The 19,040-nt window shown below is 48.7% G+C and overlaps 1 protein-coding gene across 3 annotated transcripts in view; it reads right to left on the minus strand.

Moving 5' to 3' along the window:
• AGO2 (argonaute RISC catalytic component 2) overlaps positions 1–19,040 on the minus strand; it is a 1,138,923-nt gene that overhangs the window by 386,859 nt on the left and 733,024 nt on the right. For all 3 annotated transcript variants that reach the window (XM_069621684.1, XM_069621685.1, XM_069621683.1), the window contains exon 13: positions 11,156–11,315. In XM_069621684.1, coding sequence (XP_069477785.1) covers positions 11,156–11,315 — 160 coding nt within the window. The remainder of the gene's footprint in view (positions 1–11,155; positions 11,316–19,040) is intronic.

A 19,040-nucleotide genomic window follows, 5' to 3' on the forward strand; every position in this document is an offset into this window, starting at 1 on the left:
CGGAGCACCCATAAAAAACTTAAGAACAAGGTTCAAATCCCAACCGGGCACCAGAAAGGTGACGGAGGGAACACATTAGTGAGCCCTTTCAAAAACTGAGAAATTAAAGCAATCTTAAAATGGGAACATTCTTCAGACAAACGGTTAAAGATGGACAGCGCCTCCAGGTAACATTTAATGGTCCCCACTTGCAAGCCCCTGTGGGCCAAGGAAAGTAAAAAAGACAGAACCATGGGAATGCCACATTCAAAAGGATCCACATTCTTAACTCTGCACCAGTCGCAGAACTTTCTCCAACGGCAACGGTACAGAGACTTTGATGCCGGCCACCTGGCCGAGAGCAACACCTCCATCACATTTTCAGGGAGGTCCCAATCCTTATACCTCAACCTTTCATAAACCAAGCATGAAGGTTGAGGGATCTGACCTCTGGATGGAGAACCTGACCCCCCCCCCCTCCCGTGAGAGCAGATTGTCGGTAGGGAAGACGACGTGGAGGGCAGATGGACAAGTCGAGAAGGTCCGGGTACCACGTCCTCCGGGCCCACGCCGGAGCAATGAGAATCATCCGGGAACCGAACCTCCGCAGTACTTGCGGGATGACGGGGACTGGAGGAAACGCGTACAGCAGTGGGAATGACCACTCCACCACGAACGCGTCTCCTAAGGCTCCTTTTGGAGGAAATTCCCACGAGCAGAACCTCTCGCACTTCCGGTTGACACTGGAGGCGAAGAGATCTACTTGAGGAGTCCCCCAAAGGGTGAAGATCTCCAGGAGAATCTCCTGAGCCAGCTCCCACTCGTGAGTGATCGTGCTCTGCCTGCTTAGAGCGTCCGCCGTCTCGTTGTCGTCTCCGGCCAGATGAACAGCAGAGATCGAAATTTCCTGCTGGATGGCCCAGAACCCAGCCCCCCCCCCTTTAATTGTCCCTATCTGGAGCCCCAGATTGGCTAGATGCAGTAGGAAGGAAAGCACCATTGGGGTGCCACATTGAAAAGGGTCCACATTCTTATCTTTGCACCAGTTACTGAACTTGTTCCAGCGACATCGGTATAAAGATTTTGTTGCTGGCCTTCTGGCCGAAAGCAAGATCTCCATTACGTCATCCGGGAGATCCCAATCCTTGTATCTCAACCTCTCAGGAACCATGCGTGAAGATTGAGGTCTTGACCTCTGGATGGAGAACCCGACCTTCCTCTTGCGAGAGAAGATCCTCTCTTTGCGGAAGACGTATTGGAGAGCAGATGGACATGTCTAGAAGGTCCGGGTACCACGTCCTCCTGGCCCAATCCGGGGCAATTAGGATCATGGTTTTCCTGAACTTTCTCAACCTCCTGATTACTTGAGAAATCACAGGGACTGGGGGAAACGCTACAGCAGTGGAAACCAGAGCTCCTCTTTGAGGAAATTCCCTTGAGCAGTACTGCTCGCACTTCCGATTGATCACAGTGGCGAACAGATCCACTTGAGGGGTTCCCCAAAGGGCGAAGATCTCTTGAAGGACTTCCTGAGCTAGCTCCCACTCGTGGGAAACTGTGCTCTGCTTGATCAGAGCCTCTGCCGCCGTGTTTTGCTCTCCGGCTAGGTGAATTGCCGATAGAGATTCCTTCTCGTATTGCCCAGAACCAGAGCTGCATTGCCTCTCTGCACAGTGGTAGTGACCCTACTCCTCCTCTCTTGTTGAGGTAGTACATGGCCACCGTGTTGTCCGTTAGAATCAGGACACTCATTCCCCGCACAGTCAGCAGAAAAGCCTTCAGTGCAAGCCTGATGGCCCTCAGCTCCAACAGATTGATATGGAGTCTGGACTCCGACGGAGACCAACGATCGCTGACTGTCAACTCGTTGGCATGAGCTGCCCATCTTGTGAGGGATGCGTCCGTCACGATCGTCACCTCCGGCCAGGGCAGCCGAAATGGGGCCCCCTTCATCAGATTAGACGGCCCACCACAGAAGGTCCTGGGCGACCGAGGGCGGCACCTGAACCGGGTCCGACAGCGTGCCGGAGGACTGAGACCACTGGAGCTTGAGTGCCCACTGCAAAGATCTCATCCCCAGACGAGCCTCTGGCACCAGAAGAATGCAGGATGCCATGAGGCCGAGCAGTCTCAAGAACTCGGACGCTGGGAGATTCTGGGCAAGTTGAAACTTGTGCACCATCTGCTGAATGTGAAGAGCCCTCACCTGGGGAGGAAAACACTGCCCCAGGGATATGTCGAGCACTGCTCCGATGTACTGGAGCCGCTGCGTCGGTGTCAAATGGGACTTCTTTAAATTGAGGGAGAAGCCCAGCTTGTGAAGGGAGTGGCAGGTGACGGACAGATGATCCAGGACTTGCTCGGGAGAGCTCCCCCTGATCAACCAATCATCCAGGTAGAGGTAGACGTGAATCCCCCTTTCCTGAGATGCGCTGCCACCACCACCATGAGCTTGGTGAAAACCCTCGGGAGAAGGTCAATCCGAACGGCAGGACCCGAAACTGAACGTGCGAGTCACCAACCGCGAACCTCAGGTACTTCTTGTGCTTGGGATGGATCGGCACATGGAAGTAAGCATCCTTGAGGTCGAGAGACACCCACCAGTCCTGAAGTTGAAGGGAAGGGCCTGGAGGACTTGAGAGAGAGAGTAACCATCTTGAACTTGTCCTTCCTGAGGAGTTTGTTCAAACCGTGCAAGTCCATGATTGGTCTCAAACCCCCCGTCTTTCTTTGAAATCCAAAAATAAGGGGAATACCATCCCTTGTTCCTCTCCGCTACAGGCACCAGTTGTACGGCGCCTTTCTCCAGCAGGGCTTGAATTTCCTGCGCAAGGAGCTGATCCGGACTCTTCAAAGAGAGGTTCCCAGGTGGATTGTCCTGAGGCCTCTGCCGAAAAGGAAGACAGTAGCCGTGGGATATGATCTCCAGGACCCACACATCAGAAGTAATGGCTCGCCACTCTACAAGATGCTGCGCCAGCCTTCCTCTAACCGGCGAACCATGGGACCTGGCCTCATGACTGAGTGGTAGCAGCTGCAGCGTTGCCTGAGGGCAAAGAGGCAACTGCCCGAGCGGCCTTGGCACCTCGAGTACCCTGGTTTCCACCTCTGGCACTCTTACGGTGGCCTCTTTGACTGCTAGCTCCTCCTGCTTTACTGAAGGACGAGTAATAGCGAAAGGAACCTCCCCTCCATTAATGTCCCCTAGGACGAAAAGGCGGAGGTTGGCGAACTGCAGCGCCCAACGACTTTGCTGCAGATTTGGAGGTCTGCAACCTCTCAAGGCTCTCGTCAGCCTTGCTGCCAAAAAGATGTTCACTGTCAAAGGGCATGTTGAGGAGCCGGGACTGCACATCAGGAGCGAACCCAGACTTCCGCAACCACGCAAACCTGCGTATTACGGTGCTCGCCGCCATGGACCGGCTGACAATCTGCCATGTCCAAACCCGACTGAACGCCCTCACACATGGCATCCTTGCCATCCTGAACCATAGCAAGGAAACCATCCCATTCGTCCCCTTCGGGAATATGTTCAGCCGCTAATGCCACACAGTTCCACAGAGAGTGTGTGAAACGAGACAAGGCACATATGGAGTTGACCGCCTGAAGCGCCATACCCCCTGAAGAAAACACTTTCTTCGCCCAGTCGTCAAAACGTTTGTTGTCCCTATCCGGAGGGATGGTAGGATACGACGCCTGCTTTGCCGGGACCGTAGCCCGCCTGCACCACCAAACTCTCCGGAGTGGGGTGCCTGGACAAGAAGCAGGGGTCGCTACTGGCTGGACAGTATTTTTGCGACAAAGACTTGCCCACTGCCGGGAGACTCTCCGGAGCAGTCCAAGCCGCCGCCACCCTTCTCTGTAGAGCCATAGGAAACAGCAAAACCGGATCAGTGGGGGGACCAACATCAAGGATGTCCGTGAGATCATCCTGAACGAACTCCCCTGGGGGAGCTGACCAACCCAAGTACTCGGTGACCCGAGACATAAGGCGCCGATATGAATAATCGGCATGAGTGCCAGGCTCCGGCCTACAAAACTCCACCTCCAGAGGTGTGTCCAGTCCACTGGCATGCAGTGACTGCCTCAGGTCATCAAACTGGCTATGGCCCGAGATAAGCTCATCTGGAACCGTAACTGGAACCAAGCTGTCACCAGAGCCTTCATCAACCTCTGAAATGTACTCCAGGCGGGGAGAGGAAGACCTCTGGGGACCAAAGCAGTGCCTAACCTTAGCCAGAGCCTTTCTAGGGGCTATAGGGGCTAACCCCGTGCCACGGGGCCCCTCCGACACCACCGCCTTGAAAGGCGGCGAGGGCGCCGAGCGAATCGGCGCCGAGCGAATCGGCGCCGAGCGAATCGGCGTCAATGTCAGCTGCAGTGCCACCAGCATCGACACAGGCCTCGAAGCCAGAGCTCCGATCGTGTCTCTCGACGACCTAGGCGCTGACAGCGTTGACGACCCCCTCTGAGGCGGAGCCTCGAGAGAAATCATCGACGACCTCGGGACCTGGAACGGGCATGGCGTGAACGGCTCCCCTTGTCCGAGCGGGTCCTCTCCCGCGAGCTGTGCCGACCACCCGAGCCCAAAGGCGTATGAGCAGTGTCTCTCGACCGGTGCCGACCGACCCCACTCGGAGGCGCGGACGGACCGGTGCCCTGCGATTAAAGAATCGCTAGCTTCTGCTTCCCGAAGGAAGCCCATTCCTCCGGTGTCGCTTGCATTGAGGGATAAGCGACCCGCCGATGGGTGGAGTCCTCGGAAGAGGACGGGGAAGGCGACCGATGCTGGCACTTCCGGGAATGCCTCGACGTGGCCGACGAGTGGCGAGACCCACTCCTGGAAGGAGACCCACTGGACTTCCGACGATGACGCGGAGAGTCACCCCTCGAGTCATCCGTCGAAAGCCCCGCAAACCCAGACTTCTGGGGCTTAGACACCCTACCTACCGACAGCTTCTTCTTGCGTTCCCGCAAGGCCTTTGCCGTGAGCGACTGGCAGTCGACACAGTCGTCCGTATCGTGGGCCTCCCAAGGCACCAGAGGAAGGCGTCGTGCGAGTCCATGACCGACATCTGGGACCCACAGTCCCCGCATTTCTTGAAGGCCAGACGCGGGGTTGCAGACAAAGTAGACATCGCCACGAACAGGTCTTCACAAAAAAAACGAACAGGTTCAACGAACCGAGAAGAAAACCGCAAACTCCAAAGAGTCGAGGCGTACCGAGATTCACGAAGCGAACCCGTTCACGGAAAAAACTGAACTGAGGCTATGGGCGTCGTGCGTCCTACTTATCACATCGGGTGACGTCGGCCGTCGGAGGTGGTCTTTGGGGACGGCGCATAGACGTCATCGACGCAGGAGCTGAAGATTTTCCGAAGCAGCACAGCTGTGGACATTACCGGTCATAGATATGGAATACGTCGGAAGACCCAATCCCCTCGAAAGGAGGCTTTGAAGCATCCCCTTGTATGGAAGAAGGATGGAGCCACTACAGCAAGACTAGACTATATAAATTGCTGCCTGGCACCAGTTTGGCAGGAAAAAGGACCGGATGAGGGACAGGAGAACACCGTTCATGTAGCAGAGTTCTTTGCTACCATCCTCATTTTTGTAAAGATTAAAACTTGTTATCCTTGCAAGATAGACTATTGGCCTTAGTTCCCTAGAAGGGTGTAATTATTCTGGTGTGAGCGTAATTAGTGACACCCTTATAATCAGGGACACCCTTACAGTGGTGACATCCAGACGTGATCTCAGTTTTGCCCCTGTACTTTGTGTGTGAAGGCCCAGGCCCATGTCACCAGGAAGGAGTCACACCCATCTACACAGAGACCGGTCCCCAAAATCAAAAAACCTTGCGTTTCTACAACAGTTTTAGTAGGAGCCATTTTAAAAGAGATCCTCTCCGCTCACTGAAGCAGGGCGTGGCTCCAAAGAGAAAGACAGGCCAGTAATGGGACTTCGTAACTGAGGAAAACTCGAGTGAACACGCATATGTGAGTATACTCTTGTAAGAGATAACAACGGGACATGTATGTATGACAGTATGCTGGTGTGGATGAAGTACGAGGTCAATGACAGATTGACTAGGACCTTTGGTAATGTGTTACGGTATAGATTGGATAGGATTTCAGGTGATGTGTTAAGGTATAGATTCCATAGGAGGTGGGTTATGTATTGAAAATGTACTGTATTTTTGTTTTTCTAATTTTTATAATGGAAAAAGGGTGCCTCAGCGTACAAAGCCTGGAAAGTAAGGATCCTCAGCCATCCATAAAAGGTTGAGAAAGTATTACCAAGCATTATTCTTTTATGATCAAAGCAATGGGATCCTCAGCATATTAAAAAGGTTGGGAAGGCCGTACTACAAGGACATAAGGAAAATAAGTAGTGGCTCGGTATAAGGAATGGGCCTGGATTTTAGTCAATTATTTTTTTAATTTTTCCCTTGCTGTCTTGTGGTAAAAAAGTAAGAAAGGTGGATGAATCGCGGTGTGTGTGTGTGAGAAAAAGTGTAAAAGAATAAAGGGAAGTGGGGGGAAAAAGTGGGTTGATCTCTATTTTGGGGGGAGTGACGTCCTCCTCCTGGCCAGAGCAGGTCTCCCATAACTTAAACATGCGAGAAAAAATGGGCATCTTTTTAGCAGCAAAATATAAGGGGAAATAATTCCAATAAAGAAAAGATTCTAGATCTCTAGTGATTATGCAAGGATATGGAAGATCAGGAAGATGAAAGAGATCCAATGTAAGGGGATATACCCTAAAACGCCTAAACCTGCAGTAGGGTATACAAATCCAGTCTTAAAGCCTTCAGTTCAGTGGTAGAGAAAGTGTCAACAACAGTATTAGCAACTAGGGGGTGGGGGACTTGAGAGCTTTTGCACCTCCATATAACCCACCCACAAGCGCAGACATGCCCGTAGCATCAGTGTACCCAGGGGATCCACAGGCAGATATAAACAATGAGTTAAGAGTGTTGCAGGAAAAGTTAGTCAGGTTACAAGAACCTGAAGAAGTATTACCAGAAATAAGGGTACCAGAACAGAATATAGGGAATTAGAAGTCAGAAGATTTTCTGGTTAGATTCAACCCCGGGGCAATAAGAAATTTTTGTGTCAAAAAAGATGGGGATGGGGTGTGCACAGTCCTGGGACAAGAAGTAGAACAAGCAGGGGAAAATGAATGGGAAGATCAAGGTGCATGAAATATTGAAGGGGCAGGGCAAGAAAGATCAAGAAGAGGCAGCAAGAAACCCATCCCCAGCCACAGGAGGCAGTAAGAAGGGATAGACCAGGAAATAGACCAGATTTAATGGTGGTAGTGCAAGATCAGAAAAATATTAAAACGGGGTAGAAAACAAAATAGACATGCAGATGCCTCTTGCACATAAAGGAGTAGGGATAAGTCAGTATGTGCCATGGCCTCAAATGGACAGGAAAAGTGTGATTAAAGCTCTCCCCCAGCTTACAGTCAGAGCCTTCGACTCTCTCACACTCTCCATTCTCCCCTCTGTCCCGACTCACTCTGCAGGACACACCCTGGATGTTCCGATCTCCTCAGACCTTCCCCTTTCTGCCCCTCTTCTCCACTCCTCTCTCTCCTGGAGTGACCACTTTCTCCTCTCCTCCCATCTCACCCTCCCTACCCTTCAGGCCAAGCCACATCCATCACTGCCACCCACCTTCTCGGTCATCTTACCCATGTGTCATTTGATGCTTTCGCTGCCACCTTCTCACACCCACCTCCTGCATCGGCTGACTCACATCGTGACACAGCCTGCTCCACTCTACTATATCTGATACTGTTGATATCCTTGCCCTTGTCATGAGAATCCGCCTGGAGCCCAAAGCCAAGTGCAACTCCTGGTACGACTCAGATCTCGTCACCCTAAAACACAAGTGCAGGGTGGCCGAGAGGAAATGGCGTGCTTCATGTGCATCCTCTGACAAACTGGCCTGCCGCCTGCTCCAAAGGCAATACAGGCTCTCTGTCCTCACCAAGAAGAGAGCTCATATCCAAGCCTGCATCTCTGCGGCATCTAACAACTCGGCTGAACTCTTTAAAATCTGCAAGGAGCTAGCCAATCCTGCCGCAGTCTCTACCCCTTCCCAAGCCCTCTGCCCGGCACTAGCTTCTCACTTCATCTCTAAAACTCAGGACATCTTGTCCTCACCCTCCTCCTCTCCCCTCCATCCCTCTACTCCCTGCTCTTCCTCTGGCCCTTCTGCAGCCACCTCTCCTCCCCCCCCTTCTTGGCCTTTCCCCTGTTCACCGCAGACAAGGTTTCTAGACAAGTCCGATCTATGAAAGTCCCGTCAAAACAGGTTCACCCCTGTTCCTCCAAAACCATCAAGGACCACATCGACTCCCTGGCTCCTGTTCTGGCTGATTTCTGCAAGCACTCATTCACCACTGGAGTCTTCCCCACCCCACCCGAAGCACTCCCTTGTGACCCTCTTAAGAAACCCTCTGCCGACCCCTTCTGTCCGGCTAACTATCACCCAATCTCCATCACTCCCTTCGTGGGCAAGCTCCTGGAGAAATTGGCCATCTCCCAGCTTAATCTCCACACTGAATCTGTTGGTTGTCTTCATGACCATCAGTGTGGCTTCAGAACTGCCAGAAGCACGACATCCTTAAGACCTGCTCTCCAACCTTGATTTCAACACCCAGTGTCCTCATCTTACTTGATCTCTCTTCTGCCTTTGACGCCGTCAACCATGCCATCTTGCTCAACCGTCTGTGAAAACCTGGTTCTCACTGGTCAGGCCCTGGCACAGCTGACTTCTTTCCTCTCTGACCGACCCTCCCAGGTCCAACTTGGGTCCTTCCTCTCTGCTTTTTCTCTATATGTGTTGTCCCCCAGGGGTCTAACCTCGCTCCCTGGCTGTTCAACCAATACCTGGCTCTCCTTGCCCACTGCATTGCCGCTCTATGCCCCAACTTCCAGTGCTATGCGGATGACACCCAGCTCATTTTCAGGCTACCTTCGGCCACCTCTTCCCCACCCTCATCTCCGACTGTGTCTGCTATCCAGGAGTGGTGTGCCGCCAATGACCTCTGCCTTAATGCCAGTAAGATAGTCTCCTCATAGGCACACCCATTCTCTCCTTTCCTGTAGCTCTCTGGCCGGCCTCCCTTGGCTCTCTTCCTGCTACCACCTGCAAGGCTAAAAACCTTGTGGTCATATGCGACTTCACACTCTCCTTCTCTCCTCACATCTCTGACATCTAACAAGTCACACTACCAGCTGCACATTCTTCCTTTCCTCTCCTTCCCCCAGACTCTGTCTCTAGAGCTCTGGTTCTCTCTAGGCTGGATTATTACAACAGCCTCTTTCTAAATCTTCCTGCCTCTACTCTCCGCCCCTTGCAACTCATTCAGAACAGGACTGCGAGACATGTCCTTGGCCTCAAGCCCAGGGATCGTATCGCCCCAAGAGTGAAATTTCTGCACTGGCTCCCAGTGGCTGCGATGGTTAAGTTCAAGTTTTGGTGCCTTTTCCTCAGCATCAATGAAGTATGAAAAACTCTGGTTGGAAGAAGCTTGCTCTCTCGGACCTGGACTCCGGTGAGGGAACTCTGGGTCAAGATTACCTGCTTCGATAGGGTCCTCTGAATGCCCACAAAGATTTGGAAGGATCTGGACTTCGCAAGACGACGCACTCATCAATGGCCACAGGACCCCTGGCATTCGGCTTCTGCAGCTCTGTTGAGGAACAGCAAGTCGTGGGTTGCAGAAAATGGAAGCTTGTCTTGAGGCTAGTTGGTCCCACCAGCCTAAGGGAGGAAGTTGTCCTGTGCGGGCCTTCCCAGTCGATATGCAAATGGGGTCAGCACAGCTGCAGGGCTTCACCGGACACTTTGCGGTCCAGGAGGGTGCTGCTCGCGTCTTGTCAGGTCTTCCTCGGATGTTCCTTCTCAGTGGTCCACTGCCTCTAGTCCCAAAAACCTCACTTTTTATGCGATTTACAATTCATTCACAGCCTATGCTGTCAGACACAGCAGGGTGGCTGTCCTTTCAGGACTGGTTTCACTCAGGCACACCTAGAGACAAAGTACAGGGAAGTTTCAAGACCCTCCCTTACTTCCTGCCTTTCCAGACACACTGGAGCCTGGGCGGGCTTTAAGGCTGAAGCCCAACAAAGGCAATCCACACAAAAGGCTCAAACCAGTTTCAATGAACAGAGTAAAAGCCAAGAAGGAACCAACAAACAAAATGGCAGAAAAAAGATGGGGGCCATTTTGGGAAAATGGTCACCCAAGGGTGCTGTACAGCAGCTGAGAGTTCAGCCTGTGGTACAAATGCACACTGGTAGTAAAAAGTAAACCACTGCCACCAGCCATTTTAAGTATGTTAGGTTAACAAAAAAATGTCACATGAGAAGTGGGATGGGGAATTACTATGTAACCCCTTAGCACTCCACATAGGGTGGTTTGTGCTGGTCCCACAAAGAGAAAGGTAAGTAAGACAGAGATCCTCTCACTATTCTTGGGAACTGAAGTTCACCCAATAAAATGTAATTACACATTCAGAGAAGTCCAAGGATTTCTTTGTGGAAGTGCACCAGATGCCCATGGAGTTTTCAGACTCCATAAAACAGTCAAAACAAAAATCCTAGTCAGGAAAAACACGAGAGTGAGAAAAAAGGTCCCACTCACTCAGAAGGAAAAAAAATCACAAGCCCCAAGTGCAGAAAACGAGCTGGGGGTCTCTAAGGTTGAAGGTAATTATCCCAGAAATGAAAGTTCTCCCTAACAGGGATGTCACTAATCAGTTAACTTTCTGAAAATCCATCTTAACATGGAGTAAAATGCAAAAGTGTATGTGGAAATGGTTATCGTCATGCAGTTCCTATAGAAGGTAATTTAACAGGGAACACCTGGCTTAAGAATCAAGAGACCAATGAGCAGTCGGGGTCGCATTGGAGTACCGACCCAGGTAAAAGGGAGGCAATACAAGTCAAGAAAAAGCAAAATGCTTATTGCCAGACACGAGCTACACAATACACAACCTGCTTAATTACAGGGTCTGTGGCATAATCGAAGCATACAAGAAAACCTTATTCTTGATCAATTTAGCTCCAAATAAAATCAGAGTGCTTTGGATATAATATCTATGCCCTGGATGAATAATTTAGTGCTTAAAATAATGGAGCTGATGTGTAGCTTACCTGCCTTGTGGCAATAAGATGTTATTTACACCTCCCAATTTAACATTGATCTTCAGGCAAAGGTTGGACAGAGTCTGTGGTGTTGTTCTTTGCACATTTTTCATCTGAACACACTGTGTAGCCATTCCTAGAACAGTGTCACCCACGCGCTTCACTTCAGCTGTTGTGGACAGTAAATTAAAAAATATTCAGATGTCATTTTCTCTTAACCAAAACATTACATCACCTCTTAGGCTTCTATCTAGAGTCAGCACTGAACTTACGTAAGCAAGTCAATGCCACGGCCTCAGCAACTGCATACACCTATAAACTGATCCATGCTTGTAAACCGTTTCTATCTACTGAAAGCTGCATTACACTAATGAGAGCATTAATTATCTCTAAACTCCATTATTGTAATGCACTTTACCGAGGGGCTAACAAATACATTTTTAACAAACTCCAAATATTACAAAATGTAATTGGAACAGTTCTTTGCTTTCCAAGAAGACAACATAGCTCAGAGGCCAGACGGAAGTTCAATTGGCTCTCAGTCAATGACAGAATCCACCTTAAAACAGCTTCCTTGCCACATAAATGTCTCACCAATTCAGCTCCTAGATATCTAATGGAAAAGCTGGTAAAAAAAAAAAAAACAACACGAGGACGGCCAACCCCTTCTGCCTAAAAGTCCCCCCAGATTCAAACTTAAGAGCAGGGGGTAGTAGCTTTCCTGTTCTGGCCGCCCAGTTTGGCTCTCAATGTAGTAGGTAGGGAGTTCCACATCAGCCTTTCCCCAGCTTCAGAAAAAGTACTAAAAGTTAGCTGATTACAAAGGACTTCAATGCAACATAAGATTGCCTTTTACCAGTACAGACCCAAGCAACTATTGCTGGTTATTCATTGTAAACCACTCACATGTATAGATCTTTTTATTAGACTCGTAGCTCCTTGTAAACCAACCTCTTCAACTGTCCATGGTTATTTTTGTAATCTGTTCACAGGTACAGATTTGTTGCATTAGACTGCTAGCCATGTGTAAATAATGATCCCCTATATCTTTCATATTATACTCTTAGCCTCTTGTTAATAATGTATTTAATCCTTTATATTGCTGGTGCAACCATCTTGCACTTTACCATATGTAAATTGAATATTCATATGCAATCCAGCTACCTTCGGGTTTGGAGCGCTACATAAAGAAAACAACAAATCTCTGGTGGATTTAGCCCTGTAAGACAAAATATTTCCCACAAGCATATCACTGCAAAATATTTTAGTTCACAAATATATTTCTAAATATTTTCATTTATGAGAAACTCTGCAGTTCAAATCATTTTTTTCACAAGTTGGCTGGGCAAGAAACCCCACATCACTATTGGGAGGGATGTTTCGAATCAGCAGGAGTGTGCAGGTCTGTTAGGGAGAATTCTCAATTCCTGTGCTAATTCTCTTTAACCTTAGAGACCCCAGCCCTTTAGCTGGAATCTAGGACCTTTTTGATTTTTAACCTCCTGAGTGAGTGGGCCTTTTTGCCACACACTCATGCCTTTTCCCTCCAACTAAGACGTTGTGTACCTCATGTTTTAATGGAGTCTTGTAAACTCCATAAGCATCTGCTTTTTATATAGTGACACACAGCACCCTTTGTGCAGTGACACTGAAGAGTCCCTTGGACTCCTCTCAAGGTTTAAAATACATTTTTGTGTGTGAACTACAGTTCCCAAGGATAGTAGGACACCTTTTGTCTTACTTACCTTTTTACATTGTGGGCCCAGCACACACAACCTTATGTGTAGTGCTCCGGGGGTTACATAGGTACCCCTTATCCCAGTTCTCATGTAACATTTTGTTATACCAACTAATATAAATGGCTGGTGGCAGTGATTTCTTTTTTTACTACCTTTTGTGCCATGTATCTGGAGTCTGATCTCTCGGCTGAAGTACAGCACCCATGGGAGACCATTTTACCAAACTGGCTCGCCCTTTTTTTTTTTTTACATTTCTCGTGTGTTGGTTCCTTCTGGGCTTTTACTCCGTTTAGATCAGGTTTGAGTCAATTGTGTGCTTTGCCTTTGGCGGGCTTCAGCCCGGAAGCCCGCCCAGGCTCCAGTGTGTCTTGGAAGGCAGGAAGTGAGGGAGAAGCCTGGAAACGTCACTGGCCTTGGTTTGTAGGCATGACTGGCCGAAACCAGTTCCAACTGGGCAAGTGGCTTCCTAGTGGACGATGCCCCCCCTAATCCCCCCCACAATATTGACAGTTTAGTGCTGTGAATGAATAGGATTTCACATAAAAGGCAAAGGTGTTGGGACTACAGGCAGAGTTGACCACTGGAACATCCGATCTGAAGATGATGCAGAGACACCAGCAGCACCTTACAGGACAGCAGAAGCACTGGTGAAGCCTTGCAGTTGTACTGACCCCTTCCCCCCCCCCCCATCAACAGGGAAGCTCTGCCAAGGAGGACTTCCTCCCTTAGGCTGGTGGGACCAACTAGCCTCAAGACCCGCTTCGTTCTGGGCCAACCCTTGAGTTGCTGCGACCTTCCTGGGCTACAATTTCCCAATTTCCCCTTTGGAACACTGAATGCAACATCTTCCAGGGAACAAATCCGCGTACACTTTGTGGGCATCTTCAAGAAAAAGGCGCCAAAACCACAAAGTCGCTGAAAGGAGTGGAATCCATTGCTGCAGAGTCACTCTCGAGAGTGCTGCTGCAGAAGCCCGCCAGACATACTTCTTTTCATCACCACGACCAAGGTCCAGGAACAAGGGTCTGCATTGTTGCATCAAGGCAGGCAGCTGGAACATCTGCTTCAATTCTAAGGTACTGTGTGGCTTTGGGTTTAACCACCTTCAGCCAAATTTAGTGCTTCCTAGTTTGGAGAGTGCTACTTTATCCTCTTGAATTACTGCAATTCACATGTGTAGGCCTAACAGCTTGTGCAACTCGGGTAGGTTCACTTGAGCTCCTGAATTTTTCTTCAATGAACTGACTGACTAACTTTTTCTAAGAAGATTGCATCAGAACTAGAACTGTCCTATTGATTTTGGTGTCCTGCCTCACTAGAGGCATCCCTTCTGAACCCTACTGGCTTTGGCAATGCTTGTTCCCTTACAGGTTCTAATTGTTTTACACTATTATTGCTGGAGAAAAAAAACTGCCATCATCCCTCTGGGAGAAAATACTATTGTTACAGTGCTCTAGTATGTTCTATTCTACTCCAACACTTTTTCCCTCCAAACTCAATAATGTATGGTAAACCATAAGTGCTACTACTGACCTTAGCTGATGTCACTGAGAATTTACTTAACTGCATTATTGCTACTTAACTTGATTCTGAAATTCTGCTTGCTGTTACTATTAGTTGCTGCATAAACAGTGGGATTCATTTGCTTTATGTATATAAATACTTTAACCTTTAAAGTGTGTTAGTGTTTACTGGTCTACTAGTCTCTACTGATTACATTGTACTGCTCTACAGCTCATAATACCCCTCCTAAGAAAAGCCTGGCTGCTCAGCCACACCGACTAATTTAGTACAGGCCTATGTTAAACGTTGGGTCACTTATACCAAGCAGATAAGTCTAGTTGAGTCCCACACACAAAGTCTGACCTAACAAGGTCTGAAAGGCCAACCTAGTGGATAGGCAAGGGCTTTTCAAACTTGGTCTAACCAAACTCTCTGGGTAGTGAATGCAACGCAGTAAAGGTTAGACTTGTTGAAAAAGTCCTTATTCACACAACACATTTAGACGGGCAAGTATTCAAAGTCCACACAAATGCATGACAAATATTACATACCCAGGTCCGATTATTACATTGTTTTTTTTATTTCGAAAGCTGGCTTATGCCTAGGTGCATAGAAACCTACGATACTTCACACGTAGACTTCCTCAGAATGTTTTTCTGACATGATGTGTGCTTGTACTGTGCCATTGTGGTTACTTTGCACAGAGGCTTCGCTTTTATGCGGGGAAGTTGGGAGGGCACGTGTGATTCTAAGCAGACAAGCCACAGGAAGATTATTACTGGGTAAGTAGAGTTCCTGATGAAAATGGTGGGCGTTAAGATGGATTTAGAGAGTCTGGCCTGGTGGACAGATTAGGAGGCCCATCCTAGTTACGATGAACAGGGAGCTTGGAGAGGTTAGCCTAAACCTAAACAAGAGTCCTGCATGAGCAGTCCATGCTTAGTCTCAGGAGAGTGCAAGTGGGGTCCCGGGGCCTACGAAGAGTCCACACAATATAGCACACAATTGAAACTAGACCGCCAGTTGCAAAAATTGCCCTTTATTTTAGGCACTAAAAACACACTGGAAAGTAAATCTAATGGACAGTATTATCATACAATACTCATGCAGATGTATACAGTCACCATAGCTTCACTCATAAATCAGAAAACCTTATCAAGCAAAGCAGATAGGTTAGATGCAGTAAATTATAGGATATTGTTCTTATGATTGGTTCCCAATTTGAGAATTCCAAAAACCCGATATGAGTAGAGCCCTGTGCCACAAATGTCAAAGGGTTTCTCACCAGTAGGAGCTCCCTTTCTAAAGAATGCAAATGGGACTGTACTATGATTAGTTCAACGATTTATCAACAAAAAGGTTAAGTGTTCTTTCTTCTAGACCCAAGGCTAACCCAGGGGCAGGATACCACGACCCAGTATAGACGTTCAAAGGTGAGTGGAATGTACAAATGTTCTTCTATGGAGGGGCGGAGGGGGTACACTGATGCTTAATTACAACCCCCCCGATCCCCTGACTTCCCAGATCTTTTTGGATTGTCTGTTGGTCGCTCGGTCTTGATCTTCTGCCAAAGGTTTCACTGAGAGGTTCCCCGCAGTTCCAGGTTTGAAGATTCTTCCCGTCGGTTGGTAATACAAGATGCAACCCCAACAGTGAAGACATGCAGAATCCAACGATACAGGCTTCCCCTTGGACACTTCACTGAATGGAGGAAGGCGATATTGGGGCGATACATCATATTTATGCTTCATCCCCTCTCCTAGTGAGTGAAACCCAGTGGGAAGTGTTGTTGGGGACCCTTGGGGTCCTCCTTTGAGATGGTTTGCTTTATCCTGGAGTTACTACAGTTCTTAGGGGTAGAGAGATACTAGGTATCTATGCTAAAACTTTATAGTCAGAGATTGCCACACACCACCTTATGTGGAGTGCCAAAAGGATACTTCGTATCCTCCTTGTTAGGGAGAATTCTCTAGGACTTTAATGTTTTGCCTGGAGAGAGTGAGACCCTTTTCCCCCCACTCATGTATTTTAATGTGATTTTGAACTTCAGTGCAGTGACACAGGGAAGTCTTTCAGATTTCCCAAAGGTTTAAATACCTTCCTCTTGGACAAACTACTGTTTCCAAGAGCAGTGAAGTGAAATTGACTTTATTTACACTTCTTTCTAGACCCAGCACACACCATCTTACAATAGGGTGCTGGACGGGTTACTTAGTATCCCCTTTGTCTAGCTTCTCATGTAACAATTTGATGTTACCCTTTCCTTGATGAATGGCTGGTGGCAGTGGTTTACTTTTAACTACTGTGGTGTGCATTTACCATGGGCCGCATTCGCAGCTGCAGTAAAGCACCGAAGGGTCCCATTTTAGTCAAAATGTCCCCGTCTTTTTTCGCAATTTCGTCTGCGTGCCAAACCAAGTTTGGTCCCTTCGTTCATTTTGTCTTTGGCAGGATTCACAAGCGAAGCCTGCCTCTGGCTCCAGGCTGTCTGGCTGGGGCAGGAAGCGAGGGAGGTGCCCAAAACTCCCTGTGCTTAGTCTCCTAGGAGACAGGAATGCAGGTGATGTGCTGGCTGGCCGGTAGGGACAGCCACCCTGCTGTGTGATTGACAGCTAGGCTGGAATGGACGAAACCTGCATAAAAGGCGAGGGTTTCGACTTGGAAGGCAGAGTCGACCAATGGACGAAGGAATCCGAAGAAGAACTTGGATGAGATGCCTGCTGCAACTCCTGGACCGTTGGTTTGCTCGGTGGAGCCCTGCTACTGTGCTGAAGCTCCGAATTTGCCTCGGCTAGAGAAGCCCTGCAAGGACGACTTCTCCCTTTGGGTTGGTGGGACCAATCAACCCCAAAGTGAAATCGTCTGGACATCCTCTCGGAGCTGGCTGTACTTCCACTGCTGGAACTGAAGTGCCAGGGAGAGGAACACCAGATTGCATGCATCACTTTTCAGTCAGACCCGAGCTACAGGAAGATCCTTCGGATTCCCAGGGAGCAGGACTGACCAAGCCTGAGCCACTTCAACAGAGTGCTGGATCCTAGATGCGAGGAAAGTCCAAAGTGGTATCTGAGACCACGGAGGTGCTATTTGCTGAGACGTGAAGAGCTGAACCCGCGAAGTGCTGCTGAATTGAAGTTTGCTCTATGCTGCCGCCGACCTTCCCATTGTAGTGCAGGAGTACCCAGATGTCCTCCCTCTTGTCCCCACGATGGAGACCCAGGAACAACAGGATCTGCAGAGCTACACAGGAACAGAAGACAGCTGGAACCATTTCTTCTAACCAAAGGTACTGTAAAACTAAGGGGACTTGCACTTCTTATTGTGCAGCCTTACTTGTCCTCAGTTGAGACATGTCTTGGTTGCTTTTGCAGAGTTGCTTGCAATTTTGCCCCTCCCAGCTTGTGGCCCTACATTAATTCTACTTTCAATACAAAGATTTCTAAAACATTGTGCTAGATTTTTACTTACCTGCAAGGAGTGCTTCAGCTCACAGACTTTTGTTCAATTAACATTGACTGGTCTGGCTCCCTGAAAGACTCTTCTTACCTCTGACTTTGTGCTTTACACCTTTCCTACAGGAAAGGGTTAATTAACTTTGCATTCGAGGGTTAAAAAGTACTTACTTGCTTCAGAATATTTGTGTAACCGTTATTTCATTCTTAACCCCTTTTGTTTGACATCAAACTTAGGATTGCTCTAAATGTACCAGTGATATATTAATGTCCAAAGTGTCCTAGCTATTTACGTCACCTCAGGGTGTAGGAATCATGTGTGCCATCCCAAACAGGTACTTGAGGACCTGATCCCTTTTGCATTATATATATGGTGAAACCATCACACCCCACCTTATGTGATATGATATGGCATTTGTAACGCCCCTGTACACAAGTGTTTCAAGTGAGATGCAATGTATCCCCTTTCACACTAAAACTAACAATTCTCTTACAGGGACAAGCTTACCTTCAATGGCTGGTGGCATGGATACCTTTTACTAATTCGGTGCACCTTTACCGGGGACTGTGTTCACAGTTGCAGTAAAGGCACCCAAGGGTGCTCCTTTTACCAAAATGGATCATCTCTTGTTTTTTCCCCATTTTAGTTTTTCTTGTTCTCCGTTATTCCTTCATCCTTCCCCTGACATCCAGGGCGGGAAATTCCTTGTGTGATTTTTATCTTCACTGGGAGTCCCCTGGACTCCCCGCACAGCCTGTCTGAAGAAAGAAAGCAAGGGAGGAGTCCAAAAACTCCATAGCCCTTTGTCTTCCTCCTTGCCTGAATGGGGACAAATCCCATTGGGGCTGGCTGTCCTGGTTGGTCCACCAGACCGCCCCTTGTTGAAAACTGCAAAAAGATAATGCAGGAGTTGTGCTGTAGTTCCTGTTAAATACTGCTGAAGACAAGTTGACCACTGAAATCAAAACTGAAGAGGATGACGGAAAAGCGGCCGAGATGATTTTCAGCGACCTGAGAGCCTGCTGTTTAACTGTAGCCTGATGTAGCTCTTCCTTCTAATTGACCTGGGGACTCTGAAAACGACGACCCTGAGCCTGGTGAGACCCAATAGAATCAAGTAGTCTGACATTGAGCCATCCCACGCTGTGCTGCGACTTTGCAGGGCTGCAATACCCCCCCCTCCCAAATACCCTGGGACC

Source organism: Ambystoma mexicanum, chromosome 5q (genome assembly GCF_040938575.1).
Source record: "Ambystoma mexicanum isolate Mex_15411 chromosome 5q, UKY_AmexF1_1, whole genome shotgun sequence".
Classification (NCBI taxonomy): domain Eukaryota; kingdom Metazoa; phylum Chordata; class Amphibia; order Caudata; family Ambystomatidae; genus Ambystoma; species Ambystoma mexicanum.